This window comes from Sarcophilus harrisii, chromosome 3 (assembly GCF_902635505.1).
Source record: "Sarcophilus harrisii chromosome 3, mSarHar1.11, whole genome shotgun sequence".
Taxonomy (NCBI): Eukaryota; Metazoa; Chordata; class Mammalia; order Dasyuromorphia; family Dasyuridae; genus Sarcophilus; species Sarcophilus harrisii.
Window position 1 is genome coordinate 418,288,831 of NC_045428.1, and position 16,211 is coordinate 418,305,041.

Genomic DNA, 16,211 nt, shown 5'->3' on the forward strand with positions numbered 1-16,211 from the left:
CATTTAAATGCATAAAATACAAAGGATTACAAAGGAAACTTTTTATATTAAAATAGCTATCAAAATATTGTTTTAAAAGTTCCTAATCCCCAGTTTAAAAATCCCTGCAGTCTAAATGTTTCTGAAAGGCCCATAAGCAACAGTTTTTAAGAATGTTCCTGCTTCTTTTCTTTAAGAGGTGGTTTGTCATTTTAAAGACTTCTAAATGACCTAGAAGTAGTACCAAGCTCTTCCAGCTGATGGCATCATGATGCAGAAGTATCAGGTGTAGATAGCTTTTTATTATCAGGCAGAAATAAATAAATAAATAAATAAATATATATGCATGTATGTATATATATATTCACTACATAAAAAACCATTCATAGAATGTCCCTCAGCAGGAATTTTATAGTCCAAAAAGTAGAAGCAAAGTCTATTTGTTTTTAGTGATATAATGTCCTAAGTTTTTTACACAAAGACTATTTGTTCAGTTTGTTATTGTGGTCATTGTTTCAAAAAGAAAAAAAAAACAGATCTCTTTATTAAGTATTATTATCTCTTCTTAGTTATTGAATATACTGGACAATATTGTTCTGCAATTCCTTTGGAAGTTGTACATATTTTTTTTTTCCTGAGGCAATTAGGGTTAAGTGACTTGCCCAGGGTCACACAGTTAGGAAGTGTTAAGTGTCTGAGGCCAGATTTGAACTTAGGTTCTCCTGACTTCAGGGTTGGTGCTCTATCCACTGCATCGTCCAGCAACCCTGCACCACCTAGCAGCCCCTGTACGTACTTTCTTAAACTAATGAGGATGTAAGAAAGAGAACAGGAAGCTAGCTCTCTTAGTAAATTAAAGCACTGCACCTCTGGTTTGTAACTAATTTTGAAGGTTACTTCTTATAAAGCCTATATCTCTTAGTAAGTCATAAAGTAAATATATATATATATATATATATATATATATATATACATATAGTCTATTCTACCAAATTAGTCAATTTGCAGTTGATTTTCCCCAATTATCTAAATTGGAAATTATATATTATTTACTGTGCTAATGCAAATACAAAAATGAAATTAAGATTTTATTTGGAGGATAAAATATGTAGAGAGATAGATATGTATAAGATAATTCGAGGGGGTTAGAGTAGTAACAACTAGGGACAATAACTAATTAGGGTTAGAGTAGAACAACTATCTACAAGAGGTGATAGTAGTTCAAATCCAATCTCAGACAATTAATAAGTGTATCACTTCTGGTAATTTACTTAACCTATCTCAGTTTCTTCACCCATTAACTGTGAGTGATAAATACATCTACCTTCTAGGACTATTGTGAGAATAAAAGAAGAAAAATATTTGTAAAGTATTTTTCAAACCTTAAAGCACTATATAAGTACTGACTCTTATTCTTGATGATAAGTTATTTGTGTATTTGGGTCTTCAAAGGTGAGAATATGAAGAAGGATTGGTAAAGAGGACTATGATGTTATTTTTAAAAATAATTTTGATTCACTACTGGAAATAATTTTTATTGACTTAGTAATTTTAAAGACATTCTTTCTCCAATGAGTTATATTCATCACTTGGATTTTACAATTGCAGTAGCTGACTTAATAGATTGTGTTTACCTTAAACAGAAACATGAGATTCATAATATAGAGAGCATATATATAGTGGCATATTTAAGTTAGAATAGCAAGGGCAAGAGATGAGACTATTATTGACAAGTACTCTCTCTCTCTTATCATTAAACTTGATATCAATTCAATATGTAAAATTTCTAAGAATAAATATATCTTCATTAAGGAAGAAATTTCCTTTGACTTTTTCCCTGTTTGCATTATACTATGTGTTTGAATTGGTAACTTGATTTGAATATTGCATCTTCCCCTTCATCTTTTAACATTTATGATAATATTATTTTGGTTTCTATGGACTTCACAATGTACTCTTTCATCCATGCTTACTTACTCTGTGCATATAAACATGGATTTTTATCAGTCCATGTTACATAAGAATAGATTAAAAGAATAGTTGTATTTAATTTGGAGAGAAGATGACTCAGGGGATTGTCGGTCCATAGTTGTTCTCAAATACTTTAAGCACTTCACATGAAAAGAATTGTTCTTATTTCACTTGACACCAGAAGATAGAATTAACAATAATGTATTGATATTATAGAGGCTTGAAAATATTAATAAGACTTCTTCTAAAAGGTGAATGGACCTTTTTCAAAAGGAGTGGGTTTCTTTTGGATACTTTCCATTAGAGACTTGATAAACAGGTTGGGTGTGTTGGAATAGTCATTTCTTTTTTGCATATGGATTAGCTTCAAGATGATTTCTGATATTCCTTCTGACTAAAATTTTGTGATTAACAAAAAAATCCATTTTCATTTATTTGATGCTTCTCCTGACTAGATAAGATAGATAAAGGAGGAGAGTTGTACATCATTTTAAGCAGGCCAGCAAAAAGACTGGCTTCAAAGGTGGGGGAAGAAATCTCAAAGCTAAATTCCATATATATGAAAAATAATTTGTGTTAATACTTTGGGATAGTTTTCAAGTATATTTTAACATTGAGTTAAAACAATAATTATTCCGAGTTATAAAATATTATCAATATGATTTGATTTTTATGCTAAAATGATTATAATTATGATGCTTGCTTTTCTTTTAATGTGTATTTATTTTCACCAAAAATTCCATTTCTTTCTTGTTTAGGTTTACCTCTATTGGTTCAGAGAACAATTGCAAGGACAATTGTACTTCAGGAAATAGTAGGAAAAGGTAGATTTGGTGAAGTATGGCATGGCAGGTGGTGTGGGGAAGATGTGGCTGTGAAAATATTTTCCTCAAGAGATGAAAGGTCTTGGTTTCGTGAGGCAGAAATCTACCAAACAGTTATGCTGCGACATGAAAACATCCTTGGCTTCATTGCTGCTGATAATAAAGGTATTTCCAGTCAAGTTTAGTACTTTATGTAAACATGCTTAATATATTTTCAGGAAAAATGCAAGCACATTTTTTAATGCAATAGAAAAGTATTCATTTTTTTTCATCTAGGAGATGATAGAAAAATTGCACTAATTTCCTATAGCAAAGAGGTAATACTTGATAGCAATATAATAAACTTAAGTCAAATATAGTAGAATGAATCGATTTAAACAGTAATTTTGTACTTGTAGAACATCTTTTATTTAATGAACCTGGTGCATTCACAAAAATTAACTCTTTAATACTCCAAACCTTTGTTAGAAGGGTTTCAAGAACATTTAAGATCATGATACTTCAAATTAGCATTGTCTTGCTTTTTTTTGCATGTATAAATACATAGTTTACAGCTGATTGAAGTTTTAGAATCCATTTAGTATCTACTTCTACCTTGAGACTTCTTTTTAAGTTCAAAGGAAAAAGAAAAGTCCTTAAGGTTTTTAATTATAGTGTTCATAAAATATTGGTCTATTTCTGATTATTCAAAAGTGACAGATTATCCATGTCTTATTTCTTTGTCTTTTGTGCTAAATTTTTTTAGTTCATAGACTTTTGAGTGTAGAGATGGAAGAGATTTCAGAGTTCACCTACTTCAACTTTTTAATTTTTACAAAGAAGTAAACTAGGGCCCAGAGAAATTCTGAAGTGGGATTTGAACCCAGGTCATCTGGTTAAAATTCAACATCATTCCATTTTTACCTTTTCTCATACATTCTTAATATCTCCCTTAAGGTGCCAGGAAAAGAAAAGGAAAGGGGTTTAAAATTATTCTACTTATGTTAACTTTATAATTACTTCTACTATATAATTAATGTTTCGGGCTGAATGGTTCAATATATGGAGAGCTGCTCTTGGAATCAAGTAGATCTGTGTCCATCTTTTGCCTCCAAACTATCTTCTCACTACTCAGGCAATTCTCAACAACTAGAGAGAATAACCAAACTGTATTGAGGAGAGAGTTTCTCACACTATTGAAATCCTAGGTCCATACTTCCTCTCTTTTCCCATTCCCAACCAAAAAAGAATAAAAAAAGGAAAAATAGAAGAAAGAAAGGCAGGAATGGAAGAAAAAAGGAAGAAAGGAGGGAAGAAAGGAAGGAAAGAAAGGAAGGAAAGAAGGAAATAGCACTTTTAAAAAAGATTGGAAATATAGAGCTTGTCACTATTTTAATTAATAAGACCTTTAAAAATTATCTGTACCTTTAATCATCTATTGTTTTTCAGTCCTTCTTGATCCTTGATGATTGAGAATTGATAGTTCTCCCCCACCCCCATATTAAATTCATTGTGAAATAATGATTCAAAACTAGATTTTCAAATGACTTAAGGTATATCTTAAGCTGTGGCTACATTTGTGTGTACTTCATTATGATTTCTTTGTGTTTCTGCCTTCTCTGTCTCCTAATTTTTGATTGTGGGTGAGTAGGAGTCAAGGAAAAACTGAGAATGATTTAGTTTCAGAACTAATTTGGCAATTTAGATTGTACTAGTAACATGTCTTTTCTAAAGAAGCTCCATGTACCCATACTTGAAAAATTAATACAAAGTCTTTAAAGTGGTACAATAAATAGCCTTCACCTAAAATATGGTTACCTTTCCATCTCCTTCATCTCTCAACCTTAGAATGAAACATTTATGTCTACTTACTTGAATCTGAGTAGTAATAATAATAATTTTCACTTAAATAGTGTATTAAGATTTCCAAAAAACTTTACATGTATCATTGATTAAATTAGTTTAGCAAACCTATCAAAATAGCAATAAGAAAATTGCATACATAATCTTAGGCAGACTAATAATATTTATCATGTTTATTAGTCTAAAAATCATTGTAAATGGCAAGGTTTCAAGTCACAAATGATTTTCCCTAACAATTCCTTGAAAATCATAATAAAGCTTGGGTAGGGAATGGGGGAGGCAAACCATATTTCTCTGTCTTGTAGTGAATGTCAGAGTAGTCTATTGGAAGAGATAACTTGGAAGGAATTCTATAATTTCTTGGATGAGAAATATTCTAATTAACTTTACTGACAACATAACAGTTGTCATTTATCTGACCACTTTCCAGAATGGAGCAGGCCATGATGACCCAGAACTTAGATCCCTTGGATGAACTGGCTTTCTTAAGAACACAGATGAATTATATAGACGTCACACTAATTTTAAGCATTTATTTTTCTAGAGAGAAAGAAAAAAAGATATATATTATAGTCTTTGAATTCATTGCTTGAACTAATTCCAGGATGTTGAGACCAAGGTGATGAAAAGTTACCAGTAAAAAGTTGTTAACCACATAATGAAAGAATACTGTAAAACTAGGAATGGCACAAGTTTTGGCTCCAGTAATATTTTATACAAGCATATACTGTATATTTCTATACTTATTGGTATTGCCTTTCTTTTTGAAAGCTGAATTAGGGCATAATTTATATCTGAGGTAGCAGAATAAACTTCCACTAATAAACTGAGCTAGCATTTCCCCTATAACTTGGTTATTACTACCAGCAGTCACTGATAGAGTAGAAATGATGTAGGATGAAGGCAGAAGGAAATGTTCTATGATTTGGATTTATACCAGATCACTACTGCATAATGTGATGGTGTAGCAAACATAGAATGTACATAAACAGCTTTATGTGTCACCTTCAAAGGAAGAATTACCCTGGTTTTGCCAATAATTCAGGTTAGTTTTATTGTGCTATAGTGTAAAGATCTGAAACTCTGAAAAGGTGTGCTTGAATCAGACAGCAGAACACTTAAGGCTAATTACCTATTCCATGTGAGATAATGGCTCTATATACATATATTTAGATGAGGTGGTGATGTGATGGCTGTCCTCACCATTGGTGCTTGATGAATGTTTGGTAGAGAGATAATTGTAGGCAAGAATTGGAGGGTTGGGGGAGAGAAGTCAGAGTCACTTGGCTGCAGGAGAAAGAAGAGAGAAGTTGGAGACTCCGATTTCCAGCATTGGGGATAGATCTTTGGCAAGCCGTATGCAGCTTGCCTGCCTCCTTCACTTTTCCCCCTAAAAACCAAGAACTTTAATTAATCCTGACTCTGACTGATCCTGAGCCCCTCCAGGAAGCTAGCCCATACTTTACACTGTAGAATTTTTCATTTCTCTTTTCATGCTAATAAGGCTCTTTTTTTCTTTTATTTTTAGATAATGGAACTTGGACTCAGTTGTGGCTTGTCTCTGAATACCATGAGCAAGGTTCTTTATATGACTATTTAAATAGAAACACAGTGACATTGGATGGTATGATACGATTGGCACTTTCAGTAGCGAGTGGTCTGGCCCATCTACATATGGAGATAGTTGGGACACAAGGTATATTTTGCATTTTTTCCTTACTGAAAAATATTAATGAAATATATAACATTTTACAAAACTGGCTTAGCTTATCCAATACCATTAAATTAAGCATTGTTTAAGACTATTAAATGGATCTAAAGACTCATTTTTTTTTCAGGATAAAATCCTCTTAAGTCAATTCTCAAGGCTCATCTACTTTAGATATTATATATATTAAGTTATTAATTCCCAGTTGAGTCTTTCTGACTGCTTAGTATAAGGTTTTCCTTTATAGTCAATTGTTCTATACATAGAGTATATAAATAGTTTTAGCATAGTAAAACTAGGAATGTAATTTATGATGTTGAATAAAATAATGTATTACAAAACTAAATAATTATCACTGTCTCTCCATCCCCTAACACAGATTTATGAAAGTTTAATATACATGGAAATATTAGAGTCTGAAGGAAAGAAGTTGTATGAATTGAAAAGTCTTTATTGAACTTTTACAATTAGTCTGTTGCTTAGTGTCTGCTGAAGACTGAATAAAATTTATAACTTTTGTATTAAAATATTTGCTATTTTATCATGTGGAAATAAAGATGGTAATTATTTTGTTCAGAGGATATTCTATAATTAATTCTAAATTGAATATTCCTTTCCCATGTGGAAAAATATATTAATTTTTTCCTTTGTGCTTCATAGGCAAACCTGCAATTGCTCATCGAGATCTAAAATCAAAGAATATTTTAGTGAAAAAATGTGAAGCCTGTGCCATTGCAGACTTAGGACTGGCTGTGAAGCATGATTCAGTATTGAACACAATTGACATCCCTCAGAACCCCAGAGTGGGAACAAAGAGGTAGGACAGATACCATAGAGGTATTGGATTTTTTTTTTTTACCCACAATCAGATACAATCTGATTCTTGAATATCAATGTTATGGACAGCACATACTTATGAGTAGCAGGCTATTGCGATGCTTTGTAAGTAGAAGTTGGGACAGGGATTATCCCAAGCCCTGGATAGAAAGAATTTTACTTTAACCCACTATATATCCTTCTAATTATATGTGGCTACCCATGGATTGGAGATAGGATAGAATAGAGATTGGATCTGTAATTTCATTAACATAGGGAATTCCTGGGGAGGAAATTTCCCTTACTTATTCAGTTTAGCATCTTCTCTGCAATTTATTATCCTAGTGAATTGCCTAAAGTATTAAGATTAAGTGCCTTTCTTAGGTCACCTAGCTTGTATATATCTTAAGTGGGAATTAAATCCATGTCTTCTTGTCTTCAAGACCACATTTCTAATGCCTATGCCACAATGCCTGTCCATTGTATAGTTAATTCATTTCTGTATATGCCCTCTAAATTGTGGATGTTTAGTAATATAATATACCTTTGGACATGATTCGTGCTTTCAAGGTATACATAATGAAATGAATGTTAATGTAATGAAAAAAAAATGTGCACAAAAAAACTAAATAATTCTTACTTTTCCTCTACCCTCTAATACAGATATATGAAAAGGTAAAAAGGGAAATACAAAAAATTACGTAGGCACACTTATCTGGCTATGTCCTCTTATTGAAGACATGTTTAATATTCTGGAATATCTTTGATTACAGTACTTGAAAGATAAATTCTTCCTAGATTATCAGTTAGCTCTTTTTATTTTCCTTTCCCCTTTTAAGTTCTGTTCAATTATTAGCATTACTTTGGGATCTCCCATTTATTTTGAAATTAAAAACAATAAAAACATCCCCATGAGTTATTAAAGGCCCTTTAAACTAAATTCAGTGGCTTGATTTCTGATTGAACTTTCTGGAATGTCTTCAAAACCAAGCAACTTTCCCAGGTGAACTCTTCTGGGCTAGAAGGTTATAATCCTTCAACAGTATTGTTGCCACTTTTCTTGGCTTCCAAAGCTGTTATCTTCTTGGAGTTTCTGGATGGTATATGTTGTTGTATAACAGAATTTGTGGTGAGCTTTGTTTGTGAATAAGGGTGCTGTTTGAATAATTTTTCTCTATCATGTATTTACTGGGTCATTAGTTCATATACTGAAACACTGAGTATACTCTGGTCCACCCAGTTGTAATTTGTACTACTAATGTACTACACATTGTTTTGGTTTTTATACAGCTCTTAGGTCCAACTTAGATGTATTTTAAGCTTCCTCCTTACTCGAACTCTCCATTCTTGTCAATCTCCAATTATTCCATCTGATGCTGCCAACCTATAAATGCAAGAGTGGTTTTGTGCTTGTTTAATTCTATGTGTAAATGGAATATTGTAGCAATGTGATTACTCCTGATTTTCCTACTTTCTGCCCTACATTAGCACTCACATACAAACAAGATCAATAACAAATCTTTCCCCAAAGAGAAAGAATAAAAGAATACTAATTTTAAAAATTTTCCATGCTAAATATGTATATAAGAATTGCACATGTTTAATGTATATTGGATTACTTGCTGTCTAGAAGAAAAGATGGGGGAAGGGAAGAAGAAAAATTTAACACAAGGTTTTGCAAGGGTGAATGCTGAAAATATCTTTGCATATATCTTGAAAATAAAAAGCTATTATTAAATTTTTTCCATGCTTAAAAATTTTCAACAAAACCTAACAGAATTCAGTGTTCATGTACATTAACCATAAAAGCTCAGAATTCTAAGATAATTGGCTTAAAAATGTAGTAAATTTTAGCCCAAAATAATGTTTTTCCATGTTCTCTTCTGATGTCTTTTTTTCCCGATTTTTCTTTCTTATTGTGTTGCTGTTACTATTGTCATGTAGCTTCTAAAAAAATTCTGTCAGCACATTCTCTGCTTAGATTCTATTCTTTTCATTCTGCATTGCTTAATATGTTTTTACATAGACCCTCATAATCTTTATTTTCATCTTTTTTTTGTATAATACCACCATATGCATGCATGTGTAAATACCATAATTTATTCACCTAGTCCCAAGACATTGGTCATATGAATTATTTCTTTTTTAACTATTTAAAATTATTATTGATATTTTATTGACACTTTGAAGAATCTTAATTATTGATACTTTATTTTAAAGAATCTAAATTTTTAATAAACAATTCTTATAGTGAGATCATTGAGTTAGAGATCCAGTCTCTGGTGTTACTTTCACCATGATCCAATTTTTTTTCTTTGTATTAAATTTGATGATATTATTGTGATTTATCTGGCTCAGAACCTAAAAACTTGAAAATATATAAAAAATATATGGAAGCCAAAAAGCCCTCTAGCCCTTAATGCCAATTTCAGTAATGTCATCTGGGTTCTTTGATCAAAACTTGAAAAATTACCCTTTCCTTTGAACCAAAAATGCCTTTTCTAATCTCCAAGATTGGGTAAATTTTTAGAATGTGTCTATAAAACTAAAGCTATTCTTTTCAACTAATCATAATTACTTTTCTTAGTCCCCCTCTGGCACTCTACCTGATTAGGAGATTTTGAGACTTGAATCATGGTACTTAAGTAGTAAATACTAGCTATAATTAGTGGCCATTCTCCTTACCTCTTGAGGATTATGAGTAATTTATTGCAATATTTCCATTTTATTTTCTGAATAGATTTTACTAGCTGACAGCTACACTAGCATTTTACTGAACTTCTAGAAAGTCTATATGTACAATCTGGTGCATATATATTCTTTTTAAAGGTATATGGCTCCTGAGGTGCTTGATGATACAATGAATATGAATATTTTTGAATCCTTCAAACGTGCTGACATATATTCTCTTGGTCTGGTATATTGGGAAATAGCACGGAGATGTTCAGTTGGAGGTAATTATCTTTTATTTCTTAGGCCTTATGAAATATTATTTTCTGACTGCTTTAAAAATATACATGTTAGGCCTGCTAGGTGGTGCCATTAGTAAATAGAGCACTGGTCTTAGCATCTAAAAGACTCATCTTCCATGAATTCAAATCTGGCCTCAGATACTTACTAGCTATGTGATCCCAGGGAAGTCACTTAGTCATTTTTACCTCAGTTCCTTATCTACAAAATGAGCTAGAGAAAGAAATGGCAAACCATTCTACTATCTTTGCCAAGAAAACTCTAGAATACATCACAGAGAATTGGACGTAACTGAAATGAATAAATAGCAGCAAAAAGTTAAGAGTTTCATACTTTCAAACAATTTTCCTCTTGCACCATGAACTGATGCTACCCATTCCACAATATATTCTTTGACAAAATGATGTAAATTAAATACAATTTAAAAAACAGGTACTATGTTTTGAATCAAGTACTATACATTTGATGGAATAAGGGTTGACATAAGATGTGGTTCCTATTATAGAGATTACAAACAAGAAAATATAAAGCATGTACAAATAACTATAGAATATGATAGTAAATAAATATATCCTGAAGGTTTGTGTTTATTTCTATATACAAAGGAAATATAAGCTTGATACCCCTTCCTGGACTCTGGCATCTGTCCTTTATCAATCTATTTCCATTCCTTGGTTTACATATTAGTAATGTCAGTAAGGAAATACATTGTAAAAATAATAAAAAGTGTCATTTTTTTCAACATTGAAAAATTAAATTTAATAAGATCATCACATAAAACCTTAAATTTTATTATATTTACAATATTTTAAGGGGAATTTAGACTTGGCTAAGACAGCTGACTGTTTGAATGGAGTCACAGTATGTAGATCCCACATATTTATACCAGAAAAAAAGTGAAATTCATGCCAGATAAATAATGGTCAATAAATCCAATGAAGATTTATAGTAAATGTCTTCCTCTACCCTAAAATTGCACAGAAGTTCATAGGCAGTAGGGAAAGTGGTCATCAACAAAACTATCACTAATGTAGACATGAGTAGAGACAGGCCAGAGACATATGAAGTTTGTAAGATTTTGTGTCTAGTGGCAGGAAGGGTAGATAGAAAGGAAGGAGAGAGGATTTAAGAAAAAAGATAAAGAGTTCTATTTTGAACATGTTGAGTTTAGGATGTCTAGGTAGTCATTTGAAATGTCTAAGAGGAACTTGTAGATGTGAGATTAGAGGTCAGTGAAGAGGTTCAGGTAGAAAAGGTGGAACTAATAGTTGTTAGCATAGAGACGATAATTAAATCCGCTTGATCTGATGGGATGACCAGGTGAACTAGTATATATAGAGAAGATAAAAGGTATCAGGGCAGAGCCATGAGGGACACCTTTGAGTAGAGGCTTGAAGATCTAGGGAAAAAAAATGACTGAGAAGTAGACAGATAAGTAGAAGAAGAACCAGAAGAGAGTATTGTCCCAAAAAAGTTGAGAGAAGAGAGTATCAAGGAGAGGATGATCAAAAGTGTCAAGGATTGTAAACAAGGTTGAGGAGAATGGAGATTAGCATTGGATTTGCTAATAGATCATTGATAACTTTGGAGAGAGCAATTTTCAGTAGAATGAGGCCATGATGCGGAAGGATTAAAACTATCTCTTCATGTATGAGGTACATTGAAGGAGGAGTAGTTAGAAGGCATTTGAGTGACATGAACTGAAAAAAAAGTTTAGATAAATGCTATTTTTTTTTCTGTAAAATATGCAAATTTCTCAGTTGAGTGGGTGGAGATAGGGAGAGCCATAGTGGATTTGAGGAGGGAAGAGCCACTGGGGAGAGGGACATGAGTTGCTGAGGGAAGTGTAGTATTACATAGCAGCACTAAGAGCCAATTGAGACTGTATAACAACAATATTAGTGAACCCAGTCAAAAATGCAAGTGTATAGGAGCAAAGACATTGCATAGTGGAAGTGATCCAAAACTGAAGCTTGGTAAGAAACAATCAGTGAAATTATAAGGGGGACTAAAAACTCAATAAAGGAAGATAGTATAATAGACTTTAATTGCAAACATAAGAATAAAAAAAAAAATCCTAGAAGGGAAAATTTATTTGAATGATGGGAAAGGAAGAAAGTGATATAACACTTAACATTTTAATAGAGAAAGAAGAAACAAATATACTTTTAGAACTTTAATGTTTTCAAAGGTTGTTTGTGGGAATTAAATAAGAAAAATAGAGAATCTGAGAATAGATTGGTTTTACTCTGAGGGTTTTTGGAAGGGAACAAGATGATTGTAAAATGCACACAGTAGTACAGAAAGGAGAAAGAAGATATGTGTATGAAGAATGGGTGGAACTTACTGTTTTATAATTGGAATTAGTGAGACAAAGAATATACAAATATAAGATAAAAGGGATGAGTGCTCATTTTATGATCCTCATTCTTATCAGAACAAGGCAAAGAAGAAATGAACATAAATATATGAAATTTGGTGTAGAAATACATTCAATTCAACAGGGAAACAAGTGGACATAGAAAAAAGCAAAAGAAAAAAGAGGCTGTCCATCATTTGGTAAATTGTTGAATAAACTGTATTATATGAATGTAATTGAATATTATTATACAGGAAAAAGTGATGGAAAGGACAATTTCAGAAAATCCTGGGTAAAATGAACTGCTGCCGAGTAAAATGAGCAGACTCAGGGGAACAATTTATAAGAGAACAACTTTGAAAGACTTAAGATTCTGATCAATGTAATGACCAAATAATGATGGTTACCCCACCTCCTGAGGGAGGTGATGATGTAGAAAGAGACATAATTTTTGGATAGCCTTAGTAAGTAGATTCATTTTACTTGACTGTTTGTTAAAATTTTCCTTTATCTTTCCATTTTTTAATTGAGGGAGAGTTGAAGGCAGGTTAGCCAAAGTGATGACAAAAAGAAAGGGCCTTGAAGCATTTTTAATGTATAGGAAGAAACAGATAAGTAGAATAATTTTAAAAGCAATATGTTGAATTTATTATATACTTTTTAAGAATGGCAAAAATTATAAAGTGAAGACTTATGGTTTAATATACAATCTCTTTCCAGTATTCTACTGTATAACTGGAAATGCTCTTTTCTGATGTTTAAGTTTAGAATAAAAGTTAATTTTTAAAAAGCCACTAAATTAATATATTTAACTTGATGGAATATTGTATGTATGTTCTATAATCTGGATGGTAGAAGCAATCAGATTGTTCAAAATTTCTTTAGGCAAGAAAGAAAACTATTTTATTGTGTTATAAGTATAGTTGGCTGTAGGATTAATGTAATTATAAGAAATTCTGTAATTAGAGATTATCATTTTTGAAATGTATCATATTGAATGAAATATCTTCTTTTCAATTGTGTTAAAAAGTTACCTTTTTTCTGTTGTGATTCATGATTTATTGTGTTCCCTAATTTACTAAAAACTCAAGATGAAATTAGATCATCTTTTAAAATCTACTTTTATATGTCATTCACATGAAAATCACAATTTATTCTCCAAATTCCCCATAGGAATCACTGAAGAGTACCAATTGCCTTTTTATGACATGGTGCCTTCAGATCCCTCAGTAGAAGACATGAGAAAAGTTGTTTGTGAACAGAAATATAGACCAAATATACCAAATCAGTGGCAAAGTTGTGAGGTAAGGCCATCATCATCATCATTTATAATTACTTTGCTTTGCATGTACTGCAATCTTAATTAATTTAGGAGGAATTTTCAGATGACATCTATACCATACCTATGACTCAAGGTTGAAATCACTACTCAGAAACACTGGTATCTATCTTATTATAATTTCTTTTGACTAGTCATATCTGGTCTATTTCTTCTTTTTCTGTCTAATCTGAATCTCTTCTACTACAACTAATTTTCTTTGGTTCTACTTCCCATGGCAATAGGAAGTATTCTTAGTAACTCCTTTGTGTAAGAGAAAAGAATCATCCACAAACTGCTTACCAATCCTTTAACAATTCATAGCTAATGGTTTCTTTCTGGATTTGGAACTGCCCCAGTTGGAATAATAGATTTTGAATGGAAAGATACCTTAGAGGCCATTGAGTCTCTAAACAGAGGGAAATGAAGCCCAAAGAGAATTTTTAATTTTCTCAAAATCACATGGTTATTAAAAGTCTGAGAGAGAATTTCAACTCAAATTTTTTGCCTTTAAACCTATTGCTATGTCCACCATCTATCCACCTCCTACTCCTACTACAATGGTTATAATAAATCTCCTTAATAACTTATTTAATATTGTTGTTGTTGTTTGTCCTTTGTTTTTGAGGAGGATCATGATATAAGGGAGGTGATGCCATGACATGCAAATGAGTTGTATTTTAGTGAGGGAGGGCTGTGCAAGGTTACCTGCCTCACTTTGCCCTCCAGAATCAACTGGATGCATTCTCAAGATATAGATCAAGATAGATGACTGGAGATGGCCCTGGATGAAATAGGAGACCTTGGCTTTTTTAAACTAAGGTCTTCAACAGTTCTCTGTTTGACAGAGGTTATAGTCATTTAGTGATTAAGGCTAGGTAGCAATTGAGACAAAGAATCTCCCCTTTTACCTAGTTACCCCCTCAAAAAAATCTAAATAAATGAATGAATGATTGAATGAATGAATCTTGGAGGGGAAGAATCAATCAGGATTCAAACAATGACCAAATGGGGCTTGGGATTAGGACCTATCCAATTAGAATCAGATTGGTTTTGGTTTAAAACCTGGTCCTTAGGAAAGAAATCTAGCCAGGAAATCTTAAAATATCTTGGGAGGGTCAGAGATCCAAAAGAGGAAAAAAAACACGCTTTTAAAAGCATCTGTCGGTAAGGGTATGATGCAATTATTTTATGTGACTGACTGAGTCTTTTGGGGGGGGTGTTTTTAAAGTTTACCTATTTCCCTTTTTTTATGTTTCTCTATCACTTGATCTAAAACATTTTCACTTGAATTACTATATGGGAGCAACCTAACTTATTCATTAAATAGTTGAAAAGTAGAATTCCATGAGTAGTTTGAATTTTAAATGAGTTCATCTTTCTGTGGATAAAAGCTATGTGTGTAGGTGGAATTATTTTTTTACATTTGGGTGCATGATTTAATTTTAATTTAACTCTAATTATAGTCTCATGTTTACTGTTTGTTTATCACAGCTTGATTTCAGTTCATTGGTTTTACTGCTCAGCTTTTTTCATTTTCTGTTGCTAGCCAGAATAATAATATGAAATTCTTCTTTTCAAGGCACTCCGAGTAATGGGTAGAATAATGAGGGAGTGTTGGTATGCAAATGGGGCAGCTCGCTTGACAGCTCTGCGTATTAAGAAGACCATTTCCCAACTTTGTGTAAAAGAAGACTCCAAAATATAAGTGATATTTGGCGTTAAAAAGGAATCTTTTGAAAAATTGTGATTTTTGTTTTGTTTTGTTGTTTTTCCTTTGCTCTACCTCAAAAATATATAGTGCAGTATTTAAATGTCCAAAGCACAGCCCTGAAACCCTACTTTAAAGCTGGCAGGGCAATTTTTGGCTGATCTTGTCTTCATGTTTATCTTTTATTTTGAATAGTGGCACACTAACTTTTTTCCTTAAAGAAAGTTATTAAGAAAATAGTAAAAAAAAAAAAAAAAAAAGAATAAATCTGATCCATAAAGTATGTTTTATTATTTTTTTCTACTTGAAACAAAATTTAAAACTTTTAAAATAGGTATTTTATTGTAAAGCAAAATATATGAAGGACCACCTTAATTGAGAATGCTAAGTAGTTTTCCTTTATTTCTCCATTCTTCCCTCAGAAGCAGAATAAACTTTAGTTACTGTATTCACAATTTAATTATAAAACAAGTAAGAATAAAATCTTTCACAGAAGTGGTAATAGACCTAGGAGAATCTCCAGATTTATTCATTTGGCATTTTCTTCATAAAATATCAATGATTCCATTTATTGTCTTTTCAGCAGTATTGGTCTCTTAATTTTCAATTATTCATAGTTTGTGGTCTCTCTGCCTCTGTCTCTTTCTCTGTTTCTCTCTCTTTCTGTCTTTGTCCCTCTCCTTTTCCCTCTTCCTTTCTCTATCTCTCTCTGC

At 32.0% G+C, this 16,211-nt stretch overlaps 1 protein-coding gene across 3 annotated transcripts in view; it reads left to right on the forward strand.

The window, feature by feature from the left end:
- The window catches only part of ACVR1C (activin A receptor type 1C), a 90,599-nt gene extending 74,882 nt beyond the window's left edge, over positions 1-15,717 (forward strand). For all 3 annotated transcript variants that reach the window (XM_023499220.2, XM_012544727.3, XM_031960647.1), the window contains 6 exons: positions 2,709-2,939; positions 6,145-6,312; positions 6,985-7,141; positions 9,970-10,094; positions 13,643-13,773; positions 15,370-15,717. In XM_023499220.2, the coding sequence (XP_023354988.1) occupies positions 2,709-2,939; positions 6,145-6,312; positions 6,985-7,141; positions 9,970-10,094; positions 13,643-13,773; positions 15,370-15,495 (938 nt within the window). In that variant the 3' untranslated portion in view covers positions 15,496-15,717. The remainder of the gene's footprint in view (positions 1-2,708; positions 2,940-6,144; positions 6,313-6,984; positions 7,142-9,969; positions 10,095-13,642; positions 13,774-15,369) is intronic.
- Positions 15,718-16,211: the final 494 nt, after the last annotated feature.